Source organism: Lachancea thermotolerans (assembly GCF_000142805.1).
Source record: "Lachancea thermotolerans CBS 6340 chromosome H complete sequence".
Lineage (NCBI taxonomy): Eukaryota > Fungi > Ascomycota > Saccharomycetes > Saccharomycetales > Saccharomycetaceae > Lachancea > Lachancea thermotolerans.
Genome location: NC_013084.1, coordinates 36,379 through 60,059, shown reverse-complemented (window position 1 = coordinate 60,059; position 23,681 = coordinate 36,379). Strand labels below are relative to the sequence as shown.

General features: G+C 43.1%; 9 protein-coding genes across 9 annotated transcripts; 4 read left to right on the top strand and 5 right to left on the bottom strand.

Moving 5' to 3' along the window:
• Positions 1–114: 114 nt before the first annotated feature.
• Positions 115–1,401, top strand: GCN5 (histone acetyltransferase GCN5; the record flags this gene model as incomplete). Its single annotated transcript, XM_002555857.1, has 1 exon — positions 115–1,401. The coding sequence occupies one exon, from the start codon at positions 115–117 to the stop codon at positions 1,399–1,401; it is 1,287 nt and encodes a 428-aa protein (XP_002555903.1).
• A 120-nt stretch (positions 1,402–1,521) lies between these two features.
• PUP2 (proteasome core particle subunit alpha 5) lies at positions 1,522–2,307 on the bottom strand (the record flags this gene model as incomplete). Its single annotated transcript, XM_002555856.1, has 1 exon — positions 1,522–2,307. One exon carries the CDS (start codon positions 2,305–2,307, stop codon positions 1,522–1,524), a length of 786 nt encoding a protein of 261 aa, XP_002555902.1.
• A 328-nt stretch (positions 2,308–2,635) lies between these two features.
• KLTH0H00506g (HARBI1 family protein) lies at positions 2,636–3,777 on the top strand (the record flags this gene model as incomplete). Its single annotated transcript, XM_002555855.1, has 2 exons — positions 2,636–2,683; positions 2,728–3,777. 2 exons carry the CDS (start codon positions 2,636–2,638, stop codon positions 3,775–3,777), a joined length of 1,098 nt encoding a protein of 365 aa, XP_002555901.1.
• A 2,178-nt stretch (positions 3,778–5,955) lies between these two features.
• On the bottom strand, positions 5,956–8,781 carry SIN4 (Sin4p; the record flags this gene model as incomplete). Its single annotated transcript, XM_002555854.1, has 1 exon — positions 5,956–8,781. One exon carries the CDS (start codon positions 8,779–8,781, stop codon positions 5,956–5,958), a length of 2,826 nt encoding a protein of 941 aa, XP_002555900.1.
• Positions 8,782–9,987: 1,206 nt separating this feature from the next.
• Positions 9,988–11,337, bottom strand: YTP1 (Ytp1p; the record flags this gene model as incomplete). The annotated part of the gene is made up of 1 exon (XM_002555853.1): positions 9,988–11,337. One exon carries the CDS (start codon positions 11,335–11,337, stop codon positions 9,988–9,990), a length of 1,350 nt encoding a protein of 449 aa, XP_002555899.1.
• A 265-nt stretch (positions 11,338–11,602) lies between these two features.
• On the bottom strand, positions 11,603–14,038 carry KEX2 (kexin KEX2; the record flags this gene model as incomplete). Its single annotated transcript, XM_002555852.1, has 1 exon — positions 11,603–14,038. The coding sequence occupies one exon, from the start codon at positions 14,036–14,038 to the stop codon at positions 11,603–11,605; it is 2,436 nt and encodes an 811-aa protein (XP_002555898.1).
• A 1,230-nt stretch (positions 14,039–15,268) lies between these two features.
• Positions 15,269–16,660, top strand: NAR1 (iron-sulfur cluster assembly protein NAR1; the record flags this gene model as incomplete). The annotated part of the gene is made up of 1 exon (XM_002555851.1): positions 15,269–16,660. One exon carries the CDS (start codon positions 15,269–15,271, stop codon positions 16,658–16,660), a length of 1,392 nt encoding a protein of 463 aa, XP_002555897.1.
• Positions 16,661–18,762: 2,102 nt separating this feature from the next.
• On the top strand, positions 18,763–20,298 carry ZWF1 (glucose-6-phosphate dehydrogenase; the record flags this gene model as incomplete). The annotated part of the gene is made up of 1 exon (XM_002555850.1): positions 18,763–20,298. The coding sequence occupies one exon, from the start codon at positions 18,763–18,765 to the stop codon at positions 20,296–20,298; it is 1,536 nt and encodes a 511-aa protein (XP_002555896.1).
• Positions 20,299–20,426: 128 nt separating this feature from the next.
• On the bottom strand, positions 20,427–23,594 carry LRG1 (GTPase-activating protein LRG1; the record flags this gene model as incomplete). Its single annotated transcript, XM_002555849.1, has 1 exon — positions 20,427–23,594. The coding sequence occupies one exon, from the start codon at positions 23,592–23,594 to the stop codon at positions 20,427–20,429; it is 3,168 nt and encodes a 1,055-aa protein (XP_002555895.1).
• Positions 23,595–23,681: the final 87 nt, after the last annotated feature.

The window sequence follows — 23,681 nt, the reverse complement described above, 5'->3', positions numbered from 1 at the left end:
AATATAATATATCATATTCTACGGATTTGTGGAGATGTCGTTTGTTAAGGCATATTCTTGATGATTGAATGATAAACATCTCTGCACCAGCAAACACAACGTGAAAATCGGTTGATGACCTCAAAGAGAAAGGATGGGGCAGAAGAGGGGAGCGAGGCGAAGCGGCAAAAAGTTGAGAGAAATGTGAAGGACGAACCGGAATCCCAACCTGAAGTAGTAGACCTCTTGGAAGAACAGCCGGCAACAGAGAGTCGAGCAAACTCAGGAGACAAAGAAGAGAAGGAAAGCGATGAGGCAGGGGTCACGCACTTTACATTTGACGGACAAGAATACAAATTCAAGGAGAGAGCCAGCGTTATTGAAGAGAAGGAGGGGAAAATCGAGTTTAGAGTAGTGAATAATGACAATACAAAGGAAAACATGATGGTTTTGACGGGGCTCAAAAACATTTTCCAAAAACAGCTTCCTAAGATGCCCAAAGAGTATATCGCGCGACTGGTGTACGACCGCAGTCACTTGTCGATGGCTGTCGTACGAAAACCGCTTACAGTTGTAGGCGGAATTACTTACAGGCCCTTTGACAATCGTGAGTTTGCCGAAATAGTATTTTGTGCGATTAGTTCAACAGAGCAGGTCCGGGGTTACGGTGCACACTTGATGAACCATTTAAAGGACTACGTGCGAGCAACTTCGAAGATCAAGTACTTCCTCACTTACGCAGATAATTATGCCATAGGGTATTTCAAAAAGCAAGGTTTCACAAAGGAAATATCACTTGACAAAAGTGTTTGGATGGGATACATTAAGGACTACGAAGGAGGTACGTTGATGCAATGCTCTATGCTCCCGCGAATAAGATATTTGGACGCTGCCAAGATCTTACTTCTCCAAGAGGCAGCAGTCCAACGGAAGGTAAGGCTCATGTCAAAAAGTTATGTCGTTCACCCTGGTTTAAAAATATTCAAAGACCTTGAAAATATTAAACCAATTGACCCTATGGAAATTCCGGGCCTGAAAGAGTCAGGATGGACTCCAGAGATGGATGAGCTGGCTCAGAGGCCGAAAAGAGGACCCCACTTCGCGGCAATGCAAAACGTTTTAACTGAATTGCAGAATCATGCAGCAGCGTGGCCGTTTTTGCAACCTGTCAACAAGGACGAAGTTCCGGATTATTACGAATTCATCAAAGAACCAATGGACTTGAGCACAATGGAAATAAAATTAGAAAACAACCGCTACGAAAAAATGGAGAACTTTTTCTATGATGCGCGTCTCATCTTCAATAATTGTCGTGCGTACAATGGCGAAAATACATCTTACTTCAAGTATGCCAACAGACTTGAAAAATTCTTCAATACTAAAATGAAGGAAATTCCAGAGTATTCACACTTAGTTGATTAGAAGTTCAATGACCAGCATATTTAGGATGTTTTAAATGAACACTGAGTTGAGAAAGCTGCTTTTGGGATGCTGATTTTCCTTAAGCTAAGTACACACTTTATTTTATGCAACGTTGCTACATCAAGTAGACATCTCAACGTCTTGTGTCTCTGAGTTTTCTTGAGCCTCCTTATCCTTCAGCTCTTTGATAATGGCCGCAGTTTTCTCGTCACTGTATACCTTGAATCCGTCTTCCTTGGTTACGCAACTCAACTGTGCGTTTCCTTCATCGAGTTTTTCTTCCATGACTTGTTTCAGTATTTTCAAAACAAGCAGTTCTGCTTCCTTCAAGGTCAACGAGGAGTGCCATTCATTTTGAAGCTCGGATTGAGCACCTTCAGAGCCTGAGCCAATAGCTTTGGCGTTATAGCGATAGAAGGTTCCGGAGGGCTCTGCATGGTACAGCTGGTATCCCTGCTCACTGTCGTAGCCAGCAATTAACAGCGCAACACCAAAAGGTCTTGACATTAATCTTTCTTCACCCGAAGCGCCTTCGCCGAATCTCAGCGCCAAATCACAAATAGATTGTGTCAAAGACTCAATACTTATATCTTCGTCGTAGTAAAGGTTGTGAGTGACAGATGACACGCGAGCGTGTTCGATCATTGAGCGCGCATCGGCGGTCAAACCACTCATGGCGCAGCCCACATGGCGCTCTATCTCAACGATCTTCTCAATTGAGTCGCCTTCTAGTAGTGGAGAAGTGACACGTTTCTCGACACCAAGTACCACACCTTCGGAAGTGGCAACGCCGATGGCAGTCGATCCCAATTTGATGGCTTCCAATGAATATTCAACTTGGAAAAGCCTCCCCTCGGGGGAAAATGTACTCACTCCACGATCATATTCACTTCTAGTCAAAAACATGACGCTTCAGTAAGTGATAATGTCAATTCTCTCCCTAATTCAAACAGCGTTGTGGTTGAATGCATCTTTTGCCACCTGCAGAAGATAGAAATTCGTTATTAGAGTACTTGTAAACGGCCTGAGGTTGATAATGAAGAACGACTCAAGAATGAAAAAAACGTCAACCCATATGTAGAGTTTGTAAACAGGTTGAAGTATGGGTTGAAGATCGAGTTCGAGACAAAAGAAGTCCGGCGACATTTTAGGTTGCGCGTGACAACAATCCACTTCTTTCCAAGCTGCCCTCGCGACTACAATTGAGTCCTTATTGTATCTTGAGCTTTCTATTATGATGAAGACTTCAGATGTTGAGCGCTTGGCCTATTTACATCAAGAAGTGTGTGGCCTGCATAACTATATGGGGTACTTGAATACTTACAGCGACACTTAAAAAACGATGGCTTCTGCGAATTCATTGAAAATGTAGCCACGAATCAGTACCTGTTAAGATACACATATGGAAACCTTGTAATCCGCCAGGCTACAAATAAGTTGACGCAGCGCACACCACAATTAGTTCTTGAAACGCTGGAAGACAATGGAGTATTTCACAATGAGGAGCGCATTTTAATTGAGAAATTCACTGAGCAACTGATTGCCAACCAAATTCAATTCGAGACTAGAAAAAGGTCCAGAGGACGAGGTAAGAACTTCTGCTATAATAAAAATTATCATAGCGGCGGAAAGTTCAAACTAAAATACACTAACACTGACTTCCGAAAGCTGACAGGTTTTTGTAGGTCTGATTTCGATCGTGTTGTTGAGGCACTGAAGATGCCTTCCTATATTGGGGCATATTCACTTGATGCTTTTGAATGCTTCTTCATTTTCGTTGTTAGATTGAAGAGTGGTTGCACTTATACTGTCCTGACTAGCCTCTGTGGAAGGGAAGCTTCAACAATTTCAAGAATCATAACATTTGTGACGTGCTACCTGTTTCATATTGCAAGTTCATGTCTGTCTGTTACTAACGCATCATGGCTTGCTGGCCGTCTTGCCAACATCGACCAAAGCCTTTTAAGTTCAAGCAGGTCAATCTCTAACAGTAGAATCGTGGGATTTATCGATGGCACGCACGTTAAGATAGCCCGGCCGCACGGAAACGCGAGACTAGAAAATGCGGCTTACAGCGGACACAAGAAAACACATACCCTAAAGTATCAGGCAGTAACCACCCCAGATGGTATATGTATAGACCTGGCGGGGCCTTTTGCCGGCAGCCAGCATGATTCCTTTCTTTTTGCAAATAGTGGTCTGTACCGTAGACTAAAGCCAGCACTAAAGGTCGGTGGTATTCAATATAGGATATCTGGGGACCCCGCCTACCGAAGTTCAGACTTGCTGACGGTCGGGTATAAGGGACAGAACCTAACAAATGGGCAAAAAGAGTACAATAAGATTTTATCTGGCTCGCGCGTATCAATCGAGTAATTTTTCGGCGCAGTCAAAAACAATTTCCAAATCTTTAATATTCTGGGAAGACTGAAAGTAGGAGGTGTGAGATTTTGTGGTGCTTAGTTCACTATTGCTGTATTCCTAACAAACCTTAAGCATTGCTTAGAAGGATCCAAGGTTCCAAGTATTTTAATATTTCTCCATCACGCTTTGAAGAGTACATGAATGGACTCAAGTTCCCCCAATATTTCGATGGCTTCCTTATAGACGTCAATGGAACTGGTTCTTTTTTCTCAAAACAATACGAACACCTGAGTTTTGATAGACTCGGAAATATATTATAAGCGCATTTGAGAAGGAAGATAGAGAGGAAGAGGGACCCGCGTGAAGCTGCAGCGAGTTAGTGTAGCAACAAGCGGGAAATGGTTTTTTGGTACGTCTTGTAGCTGTTTCATGTATAACGACTCACGAAATTGTGCAACAATTTCTGTAACGCTTCAGATGATGGGGACTTATCCCCTTCCAAGCTTTTAGCCCTGTCCATCATTTTAAGTAAAGTGTCAATTTTCTTAGCATCATGATCAAACTGCTCGCGTTTTTGACGCTCAAGCTCTAACTCTAACATATGTTGGTTGTGCTGAAGACTAGTCTCTAGCTTTTTTTGCTTTAGCGCAAGCTCTTGATCCTTTTGCTGCTGTTCTTTATCTTTGTATTTTCTTTCTTCCACGGCTGCTGCCTCGATTGATTCTTTGAGTGTTTCTTGCAGGTCGCCTACTAAAGCTGAATTAGAAAGAGAATACTGTGCAATTTCCTTAAAGTTGAGCAAGCGCCCCGTCCTTTTATTTCTTCTCATTTTGATACTATTGGGCTGGTTAATATCATCTATTGAAGATTCTTCAGAGTCAGAGTTACTAAGGCCTTCTGTTGCGCTCGGATTACTATTAGAACACAGCATCTAGCCCAAGGTTCTCTTGTTATTTTGGCGATCAGTTTCCAGTTTTTGGGTTTCTACTTTTCTTTGTTCAGCATCATTTTTCAGCCTTGTAAGCATCTCTAAAATGTTATCAACTTTATCAACACCTGTGAATGAAAACGGGTTTCGCTCATCTCCTGTCGTAACCGCGAACAGTTTGGGGTGAGCATTATCCAGCAAATATCTGCATTTGCTTTTAATTTGCGATTCTGTTGGTATAATGCTGTTCTCGAATTTCAATGTCATTAGTAGGTCATACTAGACGCAATTCCACTTCAAAGGTATCAGGCTGCTCTGCTCTAACTTGGTTAGTGAAGGTCTCTCAAGATGCTCGAATCCGTAAAAAGGCCCAATCTCAAGGCAGTACTTAAGAAGATAATAGGTAGCATTATCTGTCCACTTAAACCTGTATTCCTTGCCACTGTCAGCTGATCTGTAGCCCTTGACCCTAATGAGCTCCTGTATAGCTTTTATCATTTTTCCATGTGCACGCTTGAGATGTTTGATTAAACCTAGTTCCTCGGTTATTATCGCTGAGTGGAAATATTCAAGATAAAGCTGCTCTTGTTGCATTTCATCGTGGCTTGTCGTCCCCACTAAGTTTCTTGGTGATGGAGATACGTCTCTTCCAGTCTCCATATCATGGTTATCAATCTCAGTGGAGTTGGCTTGGGCATCATAATCACCGTCATTAAGTAGAGTTTCTGAGCACGAGGTTTCGCGGGGAGCCGGACGTGCAGGACTGTTCATACTCTGACGTTTTCCAGATTCCATGGCTAGCTTGAGAAGAGGTGGACGATGATAGCCTCATTTCGGGTTTGTTAATCATCGCTTCAGCTTTACGCGTTGTTGATATTACATAAGAAATTGTTGTTTCGCAGGTCACTAGAGCACGAATGGTCCAAATTCCAACTTGAAGAAAAAGTTCTCAAGTCGGCGTCATATTTCGACTTGATGATCGAGTTGAAGCGTCAAAAAAGGAAAAATTTGATCTTAAAGCCGTTTTTCATTATCAACCTCAGGCCGTTTACAAGTACTCTATTACAAATCGTATTTAGTTACTCGTGATTCAATGTCAATTATACGATTCGATTCTTGACAGAGAAGGTTTATTCATTATATACTCGAATCACTCTAAAAAGCTCATTAGGAGGTTTTTCACCAAGCCCAAACTCGATATGCTGCAGCTTGTATATCAGAACGGAATATTCTGGAGGCCTTAAGCTTTCAGTTTCTTATTTTTAGAGCTCATATAAGAACCCTGAGCAGATGCATGTTTTCAGGTACAAACTTGTCCATCGTTTGGTCGAGATGCTTGTTGGTACAATAGTGTTGTCTTTTGATACTGTGTATCCAGCACGAGTTATGGCACCGCATCTGCAACACCGTTTAACTTTTTGGCCCTCATTCAGATTTTTGAGAGTATCCTTAGAAATGTCATCGCTCTCGGCCACACAAAAAGAACTAGAAGATATTGATTCCGATAGGACCTTGCTATTAACCACGAGACCCTTTTCGAGAGGTTGTAGTAGTTTGAATATAGAGTCCGAGAAGAGTTCTGAGGCAAAGATGCGTAAGCCTCTTGTATCAGAGAAGTAAACCTCTGAAGGTTTAATATGTGATAGGACAGCGGTGTTGGAATACGACAGCATGAATTCTTTCAAGTGTGAAATCTCCTCCGGTATATCTCCTTCTATAATAAGGTATGAGTCTTTCATTGCATTGCCTTGAGCTTGCTGCTCACTTAGTGAAGTGAACTTATTATTTACGTCAGCCAGGAATGTTTCAAACTTTTCAAAATTCACAGGTGAGTCTCCGAGAACCTTTCTGAGATAGATCGACGACTCGTTGAGAATAGGAAATGCAGTCTCTGGAAACTTCGTCACTAGGTGAATTATTTTTCTGATTTCGCTTAGCACTGAGAGCAGAAGTTGCCTTGTCATCTTAGAGCTCAAAATTCCGAGAACAAGAGTGTTGTCTTTGTCTTGAGGCGAATTAACTAACACAATCATCTGCTGCGTTAAGAATGTCACTAGCTTCACGAACCACTTGGCACAAGGTATCAGTGAGTATATGAGGTCCTGTTTAGAGAATGCAAACTGAAAGAGCTTACCATTTGATTGCTGAAAGTTCATGGTAGCACTGTGGTGAATCAGAACTTGGATGTTTCGAGACACGCCATTGAACGCAAACAGAATGTTTCGAAGAGACATTGCGGTTCTGGACATGTTGTAAACATTGCTGTTATCGAAAGAGCTACCAAGTTCAAGTTGTAAAAGCATTGCTCTTTGTATAGGCCTGCTCATTATCAACTTATCTTTCACTTCTTTTGAGGCATCTGGAGTTAGGCCGAAAAGGTGATAAATTATGCAGATCACTTCTCGGAGAAATACGTCGGAACGAGCAACGCTTTGTTGTCGGATTCGAAGCATGTAGGTTTTGATAGCAATAGACAGATCTTCCCCAGAAGCTTGGAGATGGTTGGCGCATACAAACGCGTAAGCAAAAGCAGCAGCTATATTGGAGTCGTTTTGCGAATCATCGGTCACAGGAGCGGTTACGGGATGAAACTGCAACTCGCCATCAAATCTAGATTTCGTGAGAACGCCTCCTAAAGCGGGAGCTATTTCTGACCATCCAGTTACTGCTGGAGGAGGGATTTCCGGGAAATTGAGACCGGTGCAAAACGGAGAGGATAAAGTAGCTGCGTGTGACGCCGACGCGTTAATTTTGTTGAATTCATGATTTTCTTTTCTCCACGTTTTCCTATTGTATACTTCAATCCGTCCATTTTTAAGCTTGAAAATTACAAGTGTTTCTGAGTTATAGGATTTAGCCGCGGTGACTCCTGAGTCAAATGTAATGACTTCGTTTTCCGAAAATGAATAATCGCTCCCAGATGAAGGGATTTCAGTGTTCAGTACCCCAAATTCTATAGTTAAGATAGCAGATGGAACAGCCTTTATAAGGCTGTAACGTTTAACAATCGAACGGCTAAGACCTGCAACTTCATAGCACATCAACAGCTCCAAAGGTGACTGCCGATCGTGTGTAGGCGAGAGTAGCTCAAAGTTAGTGAAGTTTAAAAGCTCTCCCTGGGGGCCAACATAATCGGGCTTTATTTCCAATAGATGCTGTAATTTCAAAGATGGATCATTCATAGAGTTTTGGGAGGACAAGTTCCAGTTGACATGTAGTCTGTAGAATGAGAGACTATTTGATAATTTCGAGAATGCACCAATCAAAAGAGCCTGGTCATCTTCCATTTGCGCAAAGCCTCCCATTTGGAACCATTCAAATTGTTTACTCCGAGCCTCGTGGGAACCGTTTAATTGAAGGGATATCTTTTTGTGGTCCCTCGAGTTGGAAAATTGGTACCAGAAATCTAGCTGCCCGCCCCTTCTTAACGCTATGAACGCAGATTTTATTGATGCTGGGTGGAACAGTCCATAAGGTTGACATTGCTGAATTTGGCTGTGGAAAGTAGATGTCGTTGAATCTTTGCGAGCGCCTAACATTGTCAACACAGGTTTCTGGGTTCCGATCCACATAAACTCTATGATTGTTGTATGAACCTCTTTCTTGGCTTGTTTCCGGTAGATTTTCGCAGCGGGATTAACTTCTTGCAAGGGTGCAGTCAAATTATAGGTCTTGTATATGTTGTCTTGACAGAGGACTATCATCTTATCGAGCGTACCTTGTCCTTCCATACTTTGCCCCGCAGCAATTATTGTCAGGTTTCCCAGTTCATCACACGCCGCGAGCTGCTCTCCCGTATGGCTCGACAGATTGTTCCAGTGAACAGAGTTAAGGTTATGAAAAGACCTGCTGCTTCCACCGCCGCCACCTCCAACTATACTTGAAGCACCCGCGGGGCTTTGTGTTTCTAGCAAATGTGGATGAACAACGTATCTCTTGCATGGATGAAGTCTCCAATTGGTACCATTGATCGTTTCCATAAAGGTTATGCACAAATTGGCATGAGAAGACCTGGAATCGAGGTATGCAATCAAACCAGACTTGGACCAAGCAACAAACTCACCATCTTCAGTGCCAAATAGCGACATTATGGCCACCACTGCCGATATTGATGGTTTTATTATTCTCTCGCTGTTAGGAACTCTCCTACATCAAGAAAATTGAACTTCAAAGACGTATTATGAATACCTGATGAAAACAAACAAACCAGAAAATGACCTGATGTGAATTGAGAGTTTAATCGTATGGGAAGAATCATAGCTCATTCTTGAAACATTATCAGAATCACTAGAGACCGGTCCTGCGTGCAAAACCTCCCATCTCGAAGCACTCTGAAAAAGCCCTTGAAAGTTCATGTGTTTTTGACAAAATTGCGTGAAAGGTGTGCCATTCTATCATATATTTGAAATGCAAGGAAGCGCAAAAGTTTTGTTCGAGTATCTCAAACTACTTGGTACTTTTAAGCGTTCTATTAGCTTTCTTTAATCAATCACATGTCGAAGTCTAATTGAAGGATCGAGCAAGATGCCAAAGACGACCCTTGATTCGAGTGCGTACTCTGTTTGGTTCAAAGACAAGAAGAGCCAGTTCTCGATTCATCTATCTTTCTATCCGGACCGTATTTTTCGATGCGGAATCTGTTACCTAGCCAAGGTTGTCGAAGAAGGTTAGGAAGGGTTATAAATGCCGCGGTGTGAGGCGACACATATATACACTGGATTGATAACGAATCGAATTTACATATGAGTTGAGTAGTCTCTATGCCAGCTTCGGTTCTCTTTAAATTGGGCGGCCCACCAGGTTCCTCGATACTTACTATAACTGAAAACTATTTATAAAGCAGTTACACAACCCAAGTGCATGAGCGTGATGATATATGATGTAATCACAAATAACGCGTTTTTAGCCGGAACTTGGCTAGCGTATGTTGGCTATTACAAGGGCCGTCAAGGAAAAATGCGACGGTTTTTGTATGATGAAAAAATATTCTTAACTGGTGTTGCTGGGGCCTGTTAAGCTGCAAATCGCCTTATTGTTCTCCAGTAGTTTCATGCCTTTTCCATTTCTTTCCTGTGCGGGATAGGTAGCCTTGTTGAAGCAGAGCAGTCAGCATAACTTTAACCTGAGAAACATCTTCTCTTCAAGTAGCACTGAAGCACCAGGTGATTATGTCACTGTTACCCTCGAGAATGCACTTAAATTTTAGATGAGAGTTGAAGTTAACGACTCCCACTGACGTTTAGAGTGGTTTTTTTTTCTATTTCGTTTCGTTGGTTCTCTTGGATGTTGACTTCTCAGTTTCTGCTGACTGTTTCATGGTTTTCGCCATCAACGTCATCCAATTCGAATTCTGTAAGGCTTTCAAGTCCTCGGTTATTGGTATAGCTATCCAGGGGCCCTTTTTCTGCAAGTTTCACAAGCTTTAAGTACAATTCGAGACACAGTAGTATCCATAGGTACACCACAAATGCAGCAGAAATTGCCACCAAGCTATAAGCGCTGTGATCAGCGCCCAGCCTCAAAACAAGTTGCAATTGCTCTTCATTTGCTCCCATGAAAAGAACCCCGGAGCAAACAAGACAGAATGGAGCGAGATACTGGAAAGATAGTATTTCAGAGGCAGCGCGCCTATCTCTAAGAAGAAAAGAAATTTCCACGATTCGGAGTGCGCCCCCTGCCATCAGCACAAGTCCAAACAGCGCATGAACCTTGGTGCTGATTATCAGTTTCTGGCTGTGTTCGGACATCGCCCAGCCCGTGAATATGATTAGGAGACTTGGGACAAAAGTTCTTCTACCATTTCGTGAAAGAAAAATTCCAAGAAGACCACCAGCCCACCAGATTATTCCCATTGCAGTATGTTGGTAATCTCCGTGGTTCCAGTCTTCCCGGCCCCATCTGTGTTCAGTAAATGTGTTCACTATACCCCAAGCGCACATTACCCAACTGTCAATGCGATCTTGAGAGTATTCAGCTTGTGAATTACGGATCCATGGTACTACTAAAACCATAGAGTACACGAATCCATACAGAACAAACGCTGTCCCCATTATACCGTGCGCAATGCACTGACCTGTGTGCTTATCGCGGCAAAAGCCAAACATGGCAACTGGTGCCAAACAACACTTAATCCACCCAGTTAGAACTACAGCAAAGGAAAGAGCTCTGTGAATATATCGTAAAGTTTTTTCTCCTGTATGTGATGCAAGGGACTGTAACCTTTTATTCTGCACCAAAGCGCCCGTGCCCGTGGCCAAGCTCCCAAAAAAAACCGTAACGCCAAGTAGAGCTAACATAAACCATGCAGTTCCTCTCGATGTACGGTTTTCGATGCCATCACCGTCGGGAAATCTGAGTATAAAGGCTTCTGCGACCGCATACGCTAGCGAGACTATCTGTAAGAACATTGAGAAATAGAGCTTACCGGCAAAAGAGAGAGCTGTAGATACCGAAGGCAATAGTAACAGTAGAGCTAAGGTACATAGCCAGTGAAACGTCTTGGGTCCTGCTTGAACAATATCTGGTCGCGTCAACCCTTCAGTGTCGTCCATTTGCATCCCTGCGCATGTTTCCTGCTCGACCAACAGTAAAGCAATGGCCAAATAAGCTACCAGCTTCCTGGGGCAACCATAATGACTCCCCATATTTGCAACTTCCCGTCTTTTGGCCGTGTTTTGTCTTCGCTTGAGTAATTTCGAAGTACCTTCACACTTCCCAATTAGCTTTTTTTGCCAAGGACACCCTATTTAAAAAAAGCCCGATACAAGCGCAAAGGAAAGCAGGTGACATGGAAGCCGTAAGTATGAAAGAGAACGACGTCTTGCAAACTGAGAAATTTATACTTGTATTTTACAACTTATTTTCATTCCTCAATTTGAGTGATGCATTTTTGTTTCAAGCTTAAAGCTCTCATCCATTATTTGGACCTTGGGAACCTTCGCGAGGCATGTTGTTACGTTTGCCGTTGTTGTTACTGCTATTCTCACTGTGGACTTTCCCTTTTGAGGGGTCCGCTGTAGGCAGATCGTCAGAACTTGCACCGGCAGGCACATTTTGCTCGTATCTGGGCGCTGGGGACACTGTAGCACTCCTGAGGAGCTCTTCGTCGGACAAATCAAAATTGAAATCCTCTTCATTAAGCTCGCCCATCATAGGAACGCTCGTGTTTGAAGCACTGTTTAGTGAAGAGTCGTGGTCTGAATCTGTGTCTATGATGTCGAACTCGTAGGCTTCTGCGCGGCTTCTTCTTACAAGTCTTCTTGATTTCACAAAAAAGTAGTAATACAGGACCAGGACCAGGAAGCCTACGGCAAATATAGCAAGGAAATAACGAAGCCCTTCAAATGGCCGAGGAAGCTTATTAGGGCTATTAACATCTTGGTCGCTTGTTTCTGCCGTCGTAGTAGTGGCGGAAACCGTGGAATGTGTTGATGTGATAGAAGACGCAGCCGTAAAGGTGGGTTGTGTGCTTGAAGCTAAAGATGTTGGGTGATCGGAAACTGACTCTTCCTGCTGCTGCTGCTGTAAATCTTCAGTAGGTTCTTTATCATTGCCAAACTCGAACGTTTTTGCCTTCGAAGCATCCAAGGACTCTCCAAAAAGTTTTAGCCTCCAATCTTTGAATTCGACGTTGTTGGAATCTTCTGTTGTCCTTACATGCAAGCTCCAGTCTCCCTCACCGATTTCACCCCAGTGCGCCACTGACATAAACGTCCAGTTTTGAAAGCCTTCTGGCGATGTATCGCTTCTTCTTACAACGCCCAATTTTGAAACGATGCCCTTAGGAGAAACAAGGTTTATAGTAGTCCGGCCTCTTATGGTGGTTTCAATGCTAACAGTCACCGTAATGTGTTCGACGCGCTTGAAGTTTGCGTTTTTCAATTGTTCTGAAGATACTGAGATTGAGGAGACTAAATCTTCATCCGTTGAGTTAGTGGATTTTCCGACTTTTTGGACTGACGAGTAATACCAAGATTGAGGGCCAACATTTTCCCACTCACGGCCCATTGTAACAATTCTGTAGGCGTCAAGTTTCCCGTAGCCATACTTGTGAGAGTATCGTTTTCCTAATGCACCTTCTTGCCACTCTCCATCGTCATCATTAATTTCTTCGGATGATAGGATGGATAGGTACTGTACATCTCTCCAACTTAGGTTTGGATTTGCCTCTAACACGAGACTGTACACGCCGGCGGCTAGCGGAGCAGCCGCAGAAGTTCCGCCGTGTGTGTCGCTACATTTACCATGAATGTCTGTAGAATGAATATGCTCGCCGGATCCGGATGAATATGTAACTACCATTACGGCGGAACAAGACTCGGAGTAAGGAGGATGTAGCCCCTTGTGATCTATTGCGCCCACGGTGATAGAGTAAATGGAATTTGTGTAACCGTCGTAGTTGCAGTTATCATCATACATCCCTCCGTTTCCGCTTGCAAAGACATAAAGAGCGCCCTTTTCATTCCGCCCTTTTGTGACACCAGTGACTAGTGCTTTTCTCACTAAATCGTCTGGACCCTGTAACACACGTCCGTCATCTAATGGACCCCATGAACATGAATATATATCATTCACATCCAGAGCATGAATTAGTGAAGCAGCCTCATCTTCTGCAGTAACCTCAGCTGAGAGAATCCGGATACCGGCAACTTTGGCGTTATAGGCAACGCCAATTCCGCATGCTTTGTTTTTAACCGCAGCAATCTCACCAGCGCAACGAGTGCCATGGTAGTCATCGGATAAGCGTGGTTTAGGCATAGGACCGTTGTCATTAAAATCCCAAGAGCCTTCGGCGCTGAAGTTGTCTTTCAAGTCTTCGCTTTCATAGTCTAAGCCATCATCCACGACAGCAACCACAACGTTGTGGCCTGTGACATTCTCATACCAAAGGCCACTAACATTGACATCGTGGCCAGGATAATTTCCGTTAACCAAATGCCACTGTATTCCGAACAGAGGATCTTCAATAGATAAACGATCTCTCACCTCATTCACGACTTCTAAGCTAGAATCGACAGGCCGGTCCGGTACTGGTAGCCTTTTTTGTAACTTCTTAGGCGGCAGCGGATGGTAAGATTTTACTCCTTCGTAGGATGCCTCGACCTCATCACGTTTGGAATATTCGTCCTTCTTGGTGGAGAACACGTAGTGTTTGTCAAGGCCTCGAGCTTCATGTTCAAACACCCAGTTTGGGTGCAGCTTTAGCAAGCGCGGTACTTCCAGCACACTTTCAACCGCGAAGTAGCTCCTAGACGAATGGTCTTTTACTGGGACTCTAACAGCCTGGCTCACGATACTCAGCAACAAAACCTGCAATAGAAAATATTTACAAAATGCAAGCCTCATGTTAGATTGGGAGTGTGAGTATTTTTTGAGCGGTTTCCTCAAAGCTTCAAAACCCCTTTTGAAAGCCGCTTAATCAGAGTCGATATGCGCTTACACATAACACTCTGTTTTAGTTAGTTACACATTCTACAAAGGTCAATCACTTATCAAGATCATGTGACGCAATACAAAGTATGAAATGCGTTCCTTCGTGTACTAATATAACAGGTGCACTAACCGCTTCGCATGCAATGAAGCAAGTCAAGGTTCTGCTTTGATACCTCGGATCCCCAAGTGTTGAAATTTGCATAGCTAGTACATAGAGCTAGGGTTGAGCTTCCTTCCGATTGCTAAGGTGTCAATTTTATGATACTCAGATGTTAGGAACGTCTTTTAATACTTGTGCAATCGCTGAAACGTCACTAACATCTTGAAGCGCCAAGAAGGGAAAAGAGGCGGGCACGCATCCAAGCATTATTTTCAGTGACATCGCCAAAGAGCTGATCAAGTTTAGAGCTAGCTTTACTAAAAAAATAATTGGTGAATGTTTTTGTTTCCTTACAACGCCTTTCTAACCTAGCAAATGACCAGAACCTTTTGGTGACAACTAGTTTCATTGTGCTTGCCACTGAAGGCTCAACTGCGTCTCTCGGCATGACATGAAGAATCGAAAAAAGATGATTCTAAAGCAGGATATTGAGAAATAAATTTTGCGCTCAGCACAGGCAAAATTCACTATTGGATAAGAAAATGAGCCTCTATTTGCGCTAGAAACTTGGGTTAAGAAACTCAACCGTATTTTTTGGTTACGGCGATTAATTACCAAAGACGCAGTTTCAAGACATCAATCTGTAATTAAGGAGGTACGGTAACGCGACTGCCGTCCAGTTGCCAGCAACATTAACACAACGGGTTTGTTGCTAAAGCGCCTTGTTTCAGGCTGTATTGCTGAGCAGCTAGACTTCATTTTTCCCTTCTTCCCGAAAAGGCTGTCAAAACTTTTGACAAGTTTGTGTGTGCACTACCACTTTATTGATGGGCCAAGAATGTCGGGTAAGTATCTTCAGCATCTAAGGCATTAGTTGGTAATAGCACAACTTGCAATGCAGAATATCTGTTAGGTAACGGCTTTCTGTAAGAGCTCGACGCTCTTTCTCACTAAATGTGCACGTGATAAAATACTCAATATCAGAAATTAAGAAGACATTAGAACTTTGAACTTAGTCATCGCAAGCTAAAATCAGGCATATAATGAGCTCCTTGCTATCGGAGAAAGACCTTAACGATTTCATAAGTCCAGGCTTGGCTTGTGTGAAGCCAGCAGAGCCTATCGAAAAGGGCGAAAAGCAAGAAGGCGACTTAGAGGTTGGTAAAGAGTCAAATGATATGGGAAAAGTTTCAATATCTCTTCAAGACTGCCTCGCCTGCTCTGGATGCATCACTTCAAGCGAGGAAATTCTACTCAGTCAGCAAAGCCACACAGTTTTTCTGGAAGCTTGGAAGAATCTCGCGCGCGATACAGCTCTGGTTGTAAGTATACCACCACAGTGCCGCCTCTCGTTGGCTCACTATTATGATATGAGCCTAGAATCATTCGATAAAAGCTTTTTGACACTTATGAAAGAAAAGTTTGGAGCTAGATACATTGTGGGTACCCAAATTGGCCGAAACATAACAGTAAACCAAACTAATAAACTCTTGACCGAGCGGAAGAGCCTAAGTTCTAGCAAGAAGCCTGCTCTCTGTGCAGTCTGTCCAGGTTTTGTACTATATGCTGAAAAAACAAAGCCTGAACTCGTGCCGTACCTCTTGGATGTTAAATCTCCTCAGCAAATTACAGGCGCCTTACTGAAGAAGGCAATACCTAATATTTACCATCTCACTATTATGCCTTGTTTTGATAAGAAGCTTGAAGCAAGTAGAAAAGACGGTGAGGGGGAGGTTGATTGCGTAATTACGCCGCGCGAATTTGCAACGATGTTGCAAGAGCAAGACCTGAAGCTGACAGATTTCTTAACCAGCACAGATGAGACGGTTTTGAAGCAGTCGTGTTCCCCTCCAGGTTGGGATATAAGTGTACATTGGGCATCAAACGAAGGCAGCGCATCAGGTGGATACGCTTATCAATACATTCTGCATCAAAAGTCTCTGCACCCTGGCTCTTGCATTTCAACAATTACAGGAAAGAACAGCGACCTTAAGGAATTCAGACTGATGGATGTATCGAATGAAAACGTCATTGCTTCCTCAAGCGAGCTCTATGGTTTCAGAAACATTCAGAATATGGTGCGAAAGCTCACCAGCTCAGGATCAGCCAGTCGGAATATTAAAGTATTGCGCAAGAGGGCAACCACAAGCTCCAATAATGGATCAAGCTTTGGCTCTGCAGTGGACCCCAGCAAAACGGACTTCATCGAAGTCATGGCGTGCCCCGGTGGTTGCATCAACGGAGGAGGTTTGTTGAATGGTGAAGCAAACAGTAGTAGACGTCGTGCGTTAGCAAAGAGTCTTGAACTGGAGTACGGGAAAGTAATACCGAAAGTATCATGTTCTGATCACCCACGTGATGACAGCACGTATAAGTACAAGTTTAGTGCTATTGAAAAGTCCCAAGATGTATTAACCGTTGGAAACACGTGGTAGTTTCGCGAGAGACTTATGATGGCAGCGCAGCATGTAGTTTGAACTCCAATAGCAAGCAACTCTTTATTTTCGACACATCCAAGGGCTACTCGTTTGGACTCGGCTACCGTAGGGCTCTTCAGCTGATATGTTATATTTATATGGGACTACATAGGGTTAAAATGCATAGTCATGTAAAGTTATGTCACAACGAGCTTGCGTAAGGTGCTCCTAATTTGGAATAATGGCAACCACAACTTTCTAAGGAAAACCCGTGGTGCTTTTCATGTCTTAACGTGATTAGTAGGCGTCACTTGTGGTGAAGAGTTCGGTCATGCTCTCTATTTTGAGTTTATGCTACTCAATTACAAATTGGAAACCTTATTTTTCCGAAAAAATCGCCTCGTCAACAAATCATTAAACAACCTCAAGCGGTTAACCAAAAACTTCGCTTAAAGTCCTAGAGCAATTGTAAATATTTCACAACCATAACAAGGCCTCAAAAAACTTAGATGTTGAAACATTTCTTAGATTCATTCAAGAGCTGCCAGTCAATGTTTCTAATTAACAGCGAAATCTCTTTTAACTTTTCATTCCCTTTCTATCGAACCAATAAGAGCTAGAAGAAAACATGAAACCATCCGAAAGGGTTGATGTTTTGGACCAAGGAGCACTCTCTTAGCCTATCTCTACCGAATCCTGAGTGTGTCATCAGAGTTATCAGAACTCGTGTGATCATGTGATCTGGCTGTGAAATTTAGCCTAGGGGCTCGTCAACCAGGATCAAATTTCACGTGCTCAAAATCTAAGTGATTACTAACCGAAATTCTGGGCTCAACCAAAGTTCTTCATCTAAAAGTTATACTAGTGAGCATTTTGGGTTGACTTTAGCTTTCCAACAAAAGCTTATTGATCCTCTGAAGAAAAAATAGAAGCCCTCCTCCTCCGCCTATAATCTAGCCTCATGTTGCGTCCGCGGTACGCAACTCTTCTAGCGCTAGCGACGAAATGGTACAGAGTGATAGCGGCATGAATATGATTTACCATTGTCTGTGAAGAAGCAAGAAGAAGGCCACAGGCCACAGGTCAAGTTAACAGAATCTTCCTGATGCCAATACATCTAAACGGCTTGCTAGCCTGCACACAGCAAACGTTCTTCATTAACTACGCCGATTCAACAAGCCTTAATTTTATGGCGCCGCGTGGGGTATATAGAGATAGATAGAGATGCCTACTCAGAAAACGCTCCAGATCATTCTAAACATCCTTCAGTTCTGATCATGCTCACGCTAACAAAGAAAGATAGTCATTATCTATTAACTTGATGCAATATGTTTCTATTCTATGTTCTGTTTAGATTGCTCAGGTGTACATTACAATTTCAGATAACGGGTTCGAAGCAGTAGAGAGGATAGATTGCACCCCTGTCGTTAGATTCATCCTTTGATTTCACAATAACCAAAATTTAACGATTAAAGGAGTGGCACGACTAGTGGGGCCACTCCGCTAGACATAAGCTTACACACCCCAAACACCCCGTAGTAACCATAGCTCACATGCCATTGTGTTCCCACCACAAACTCACGTGACCATGCGCGGTCGGTTCCGCACCTTTTCCGCGAGCTTACAAGGCTTCTTAGCCAGGCTGTCCGCCACAGAAGTGACACGGCTAACGCCTCAGGAACTGGCTACAACTCGGAAAGTGAACTTAGGACGCGGGGCAATCTACGCATGGCAAAGGTATCACACTGCACGCAATCGGCGGTCCTAGCATGTATTGATCAGACGAGGGTATCAAATTACAGGCAATTGTCTTGAGGTCCACACTTTGTGCCAGTGAGTGACATTTCGTTCTCTCGGCCCCGCATTGTTGTTCTTGGCTCTTGTTTTTGTTCGCTCTTCATGCCTTGCAAGTTCTCGAATAGTTTTTTTCAGCGAGGATGGCAAAATAGAGTATAAAAAGGGTTGGGAGATTCGAGCACCTTTTTTGCTCTACCCCCACGAGAAAACAGCAAGCGAGAGGATCCAGACAGGGATTATTTCGCGCAATTGAGGGCCCAGGAGGATACAAAGACGCTTTAGCAACTTTTCAAGACTCCTAACCGAGTTTAAACTTAGGGAAAATGAGTAAACCAACCGAATTCAAAGAAAACACATCCATTGTGGTTTTTGGGGCGTCAGGGGACTTGTCTAAAAAAAAGACATTCCCTGCCCTGTTTGGGTTGTTCAGAGAGGGCTATCTTGACCCAAGCTGTAAAATCATCGGCTTCGCCCGCTCCAATTTGAGCGATGAAGATCTTCACGAGAAGATCAAACCCAACCTAAAGACCAACAACGACGAGAAGGGTAGTGAGAAGATAGAGCAGTTTTTGAAGATGGTCAGCTACATTTCTGGCCCATATGATAAAGATGAGGGCTTTGACAAACTTGCGAAAGAGCTCGATTCTTATGAGAAAAAGCAAGGCGTCAAAAGCCCACACAGATTGTTTTATCTGGCGCTGCCCCCAAGCGCTTTCGTCACGGTCGCAACCCAAATCAAGAAAAAAGTGTACGCCGAACACGGTGAGACCAGAGTTGTCGTTGAAAAGCCATTTGGTCACGACCTCGACTCATTCCGTGAATTGCAGTCCGATCTTTCCCCATTGTTTCGCGAGGATGAGCTTTTTAGAATCGACCACTACCTTGGTAAAGAGATGGTGAAGAACCTGGTATTCATGAGATTTGGTAATACATTCCTCAACGCTGCATGGAATAAGGAAAATATTCAAATGATTCAAATCTCGTTCAAGGAGCCGTTTGGTACAGAAGGCCGCGGAGGCTACTTCGACGAAATAGGCATAATCAGAGATGTTATGCAAAATCACTTGCTGCAAGTGCTGACCCTTCTAACCATGGAACGCCCTGTCACTTTCGACTCAGAGGCTGTCCGCGATGAAAAAGTCAAAGTGTTGAAGGCATTTGCTCCTATCGACCACAAAGACATTCTGATTGGTCAATATGGCAAATCCGAAGATGGCTCGAAGCCCGGTTACCTTGACGACGACACCGTCAACCCCGACTCTAAGTGCGTTACCTTTGCTGCACTTGGTTTCAAAATCCAAAACGAGCGCTGGGATGGCGTTCCAATTGTGATGAGAGCCGGTAAAGCTTTGAATGAGGGTAAGGTCGAGATCAGAATACAGTTTAAGGCTGTTCCATCTGGAGTTTTCAGCGAAGTCGCTCACAATGAACTAGTTATCAGGGTGCAGCCTGATGAAGCCATTTACATAAAGTGCAACTCCAAGACTCCTGGATTGTCTACCACTAGTCAAGTTTCTGAGCTAGACTTGACATATGCAAGACGCTTCAAAGACTTTTGGATTCCTGAAGCGTATGAGGCTTTGATAAAAGATGTACTTTCCGGCGACCACTCCAATTTTGTTAGGGACGACGAATTAGATATCAGTTGGAAGCTTTTCACTCCTTTGTTGAAATACTTGGAAGGCCCAGATGCTCCAAAACCTGAAGAATACGCATATGGCTCCAGAGGTCCGGCCGAGTTAGTCAACTTCTTGAAGTCTCACGACTATGTGTTTGAAGATTCTGGTTCCTATCAATGGCCAGTAATTACGCCAGAGGTTACAAAGAAGAAGCAGAACAGTACGGATTCTAAGATGTGAATATGTAGTAACGGTGATAAATGATATCTGATTGTTTCGTCAAGCATGCAATTTATTCATGATTTAACATTCTCATTATATAGATACAAAACGGGTCTTTAGTACCAAGTTTATGCTGGTTTTCGAGATTATGATGCATTGTTTCCTTTGACTTCAAGTTTTGCGACAGACGAAGAGGTTTTCATTTTAACAGATTCGACAACGTCATATTCAGAAAAGTTCAACCTACCACCCTCTAGTTGGGCACTAACAAAGCCTTTTATTGCCTCAAAACCAAAGAGTTGCTTCTCTTTAACTTCCTTCAATAGAGTGGCCATATATTTCGGAACCACAGATAGATCTTCGTTATGGTTTATAAGATAGTCAACAACTTCAATCGCCAAAAAATAATTCTCACCTTCATTTTGGGCAAATGCATCATTGTAGGTATTATGAATAGCTCCTCCATGAACTGTTGGCTGCGCGGACGTTGCCCCCTGCTCATATAAAATATTCGGTGTAATAACAGTCGATAAGTTGTGTATATCCATTTTGGATCCCATTTGACTATCAATATGCGAAAAAGATGATGTCCAATGCAAAAATGAGAATAGAACTTCAGCAACACTCCGGTTGAATCCGGGAAGCAAGGCATATAACAAGCCGAAATACTTGTGTCTTTCGAGATCTGACTCTATTTTGGCAATTTCAATCCACAGCTTGTACAACGGAAATGTCAGTAGCGGGTCTGGCAATTCCCTTAGAAATTTCTTGAGCAATGCGGACAGCTGTACAGCATTTTCCTTAGATAAGTCTGGAACCTCTGAAGGATTATCATCAATAGCCACTGCAAGCTCACGTAGTCTGCGTATATTGCCATTTTTTCTGAAAACCCCCTCTACTGACATGTCCAGCTGCCTCAAAGACGATATCAGCTCATCAACGATTATAGGAATTTTGATCTTGGAAGGGCCAATGCCCAGATCAGAATCAACACCCCATTGTGTAGTTAATACTTCCAAAGACGTCCCGAAAACTTTTTTGCTGTAACCCCTCTTTCCGTCCTTGCTCATTATTGTTCTCATTTTCGACCAAAAATTAGCACCGTTTTTCAGTGATTTCGGAGGCGAAGGAACTAGGCTGTTAACAGTAGCTTCATCCTTCATAACATCTATTGAAGATGCATTGAGGAGGGATAACGATATTAATTTGATAAGATACAGTTCTTCGAATTTCAACTCTGAGTAGTAGATTCCGCTCTTTTTATTCATAATATTCACGGCATCATCATCGTTATCCTTTAACTTTTTGAAATAAGCGAATGCATTAGGCCTTAACTCTCTTGCTTGTTCGGCAGCAACAATTCGGGAAATATCATCAAGCGTCAGTGTCTTTGTGCTATTAAACATGTTTTGATTTTCAGGTTCGGTTTCTGGGCTCTTATCGGTTTGGATAACAAGACATTTGTCCTCGGGCTGCGAAGACCTCCCTGTGTCCATCTCCGAAGTTTCAAGAATACGCGACCTGCGCGCTTCTTGCTTGTTTGTCGTAAGGGGAACGCTCTGCCTTCTAGACTTCAGTCTCTTAATATCATTCAGCGTCCGTATGTATGTCTGTTGCATCGAAATCGATTCTTTAACGCTGTTTGATCGTTTTAAAGCTTCCCTATTCTTAAGCTGGATTTCCATGACAGCTTTGGATCGCACTAATGCAATCTTTAAAAGAAAAATTAACTGAGCAAGCTTCGTCACAGATTTGAAGCCAGAAGAAGAGTCTGGATCTCCTACGGCGCACTGAGCGCATAAGACGCTGTTGGCCTTTGTATTAAATGCAGCATCAGCAACACCATAAAGATCAATATGCCGTTGGCATATCGAACAGCTGAAACAACCCTTGTGCCATCTTCGCGCTTTGAATTGGATACAGTCCTCCTGAATATACTTTCCGCAAGCTGCACAACAGTCTGTCGCGTTGATACTGACATTGATAAGACGAAACGGGTCTCCAGAGACAAGTTCGTTTTTCTCAATTTCCCTTAAAAACTTGATGAGAGCGTTAGCTGAATGCACAGATCTGTTGCGGTCAAGCGCGGTTTGCAAACCATGGCGAACCAATAACTTTAAAAAGTGTGCCACACCAGTGATCACAGACATTAAAGATGAAACATTCACGTCCTTTTCACGCGAGGCAGAGCTAAGCTTGCGTAACAGTTGTAGATAGATCATTACTTTTGTCGAAAGGTTCCGGGGAAACTTCGCATACTTCAAGTTAATCGTATCAACAGTTTCCGAACTAACGTCGTTGTCTGCAGCTTCGAGCCTGTCATCGGCGGGGTCACCATACTTTCCCTGGGGTTTGCCGAACAGATTGTATCCACAAAGCGAATCTAAAGAGTCGAGTGCTCTGAAAAGGCACTCGATTTTAAGAACGAATAAAGCTGTAGAATTGAGACCTTTGAGTTGATCGAAGCTAGTCAGGTACTGGAACATGTCTGAAATGCAAATCGCTGTCTCCTCCTCGAAACGATAGAGGACAGACCACGTCTTGGAAACAAGTTTATTAAATGTGAACACGTACTTTTCCAAGTCAGTACGATTGGAGAGATGCTCTTCACCAAGAAAAATGTCATTTGGATCAGCACGCTTTATCTGAGGCAGCCCCACCGCTTCTGGGGGAAGGCTAACATGCCAATATTTATGGACACCATAGCACTCAGGATGCCAGCGATGAACTTCCTCGCCCCTTGGAAATTCAATATATTGGTCTGAGATGGGGTATTGACAACCTTTACAGCGGTTTGAAAAAAATTTTAGGAAATGGTATTTGCAATAGAGATCATCTTGGTAGTTGAAACAAGTATTCACCCCGCACTTCTCTTTACAAATTTTACAGCAAAAATGCTCTTCATCGTAAAGCTTCCCAAATGCGTTATAGTACACGCCTCTCAAGGCCTTGCCGCAGACAAAGCATAAAAGATTGTTTCTCTTGAAGTAGTCTTGTTGACATAGAGGTATGAGCTTTCTTGTTTTGGGATCTTCGAAAGGAAAATATTTGGGCTTGCAAACTTTCCCGCAGTCATAACAGACAAAACACTCTTCGTGGTAGTAACGACCAAGTGCCTTCAAGGACCCACGCGCTATTGCTTTGTTGCATCGAGCACATATTTTCGCAGTTCGTGAACTTTGTTGATGGGGAAGAGAGGGCCTCTTTTCTTGAAGCCTTTCGTTAGGAACAGTAGCGAGATGTCCACTATTGATCGTGCGATCGTTATTCCGATTCAACACCTGTTGTTTATGCGGCTCTGTAGCATAACTCATAGTAAATTCTCGGCGCCCAACAGGAAAAGTTAACAACAACTAACCGTGGAAAAGCTCCTGTTTCTTTCTGCACACTAAGTCTCTACC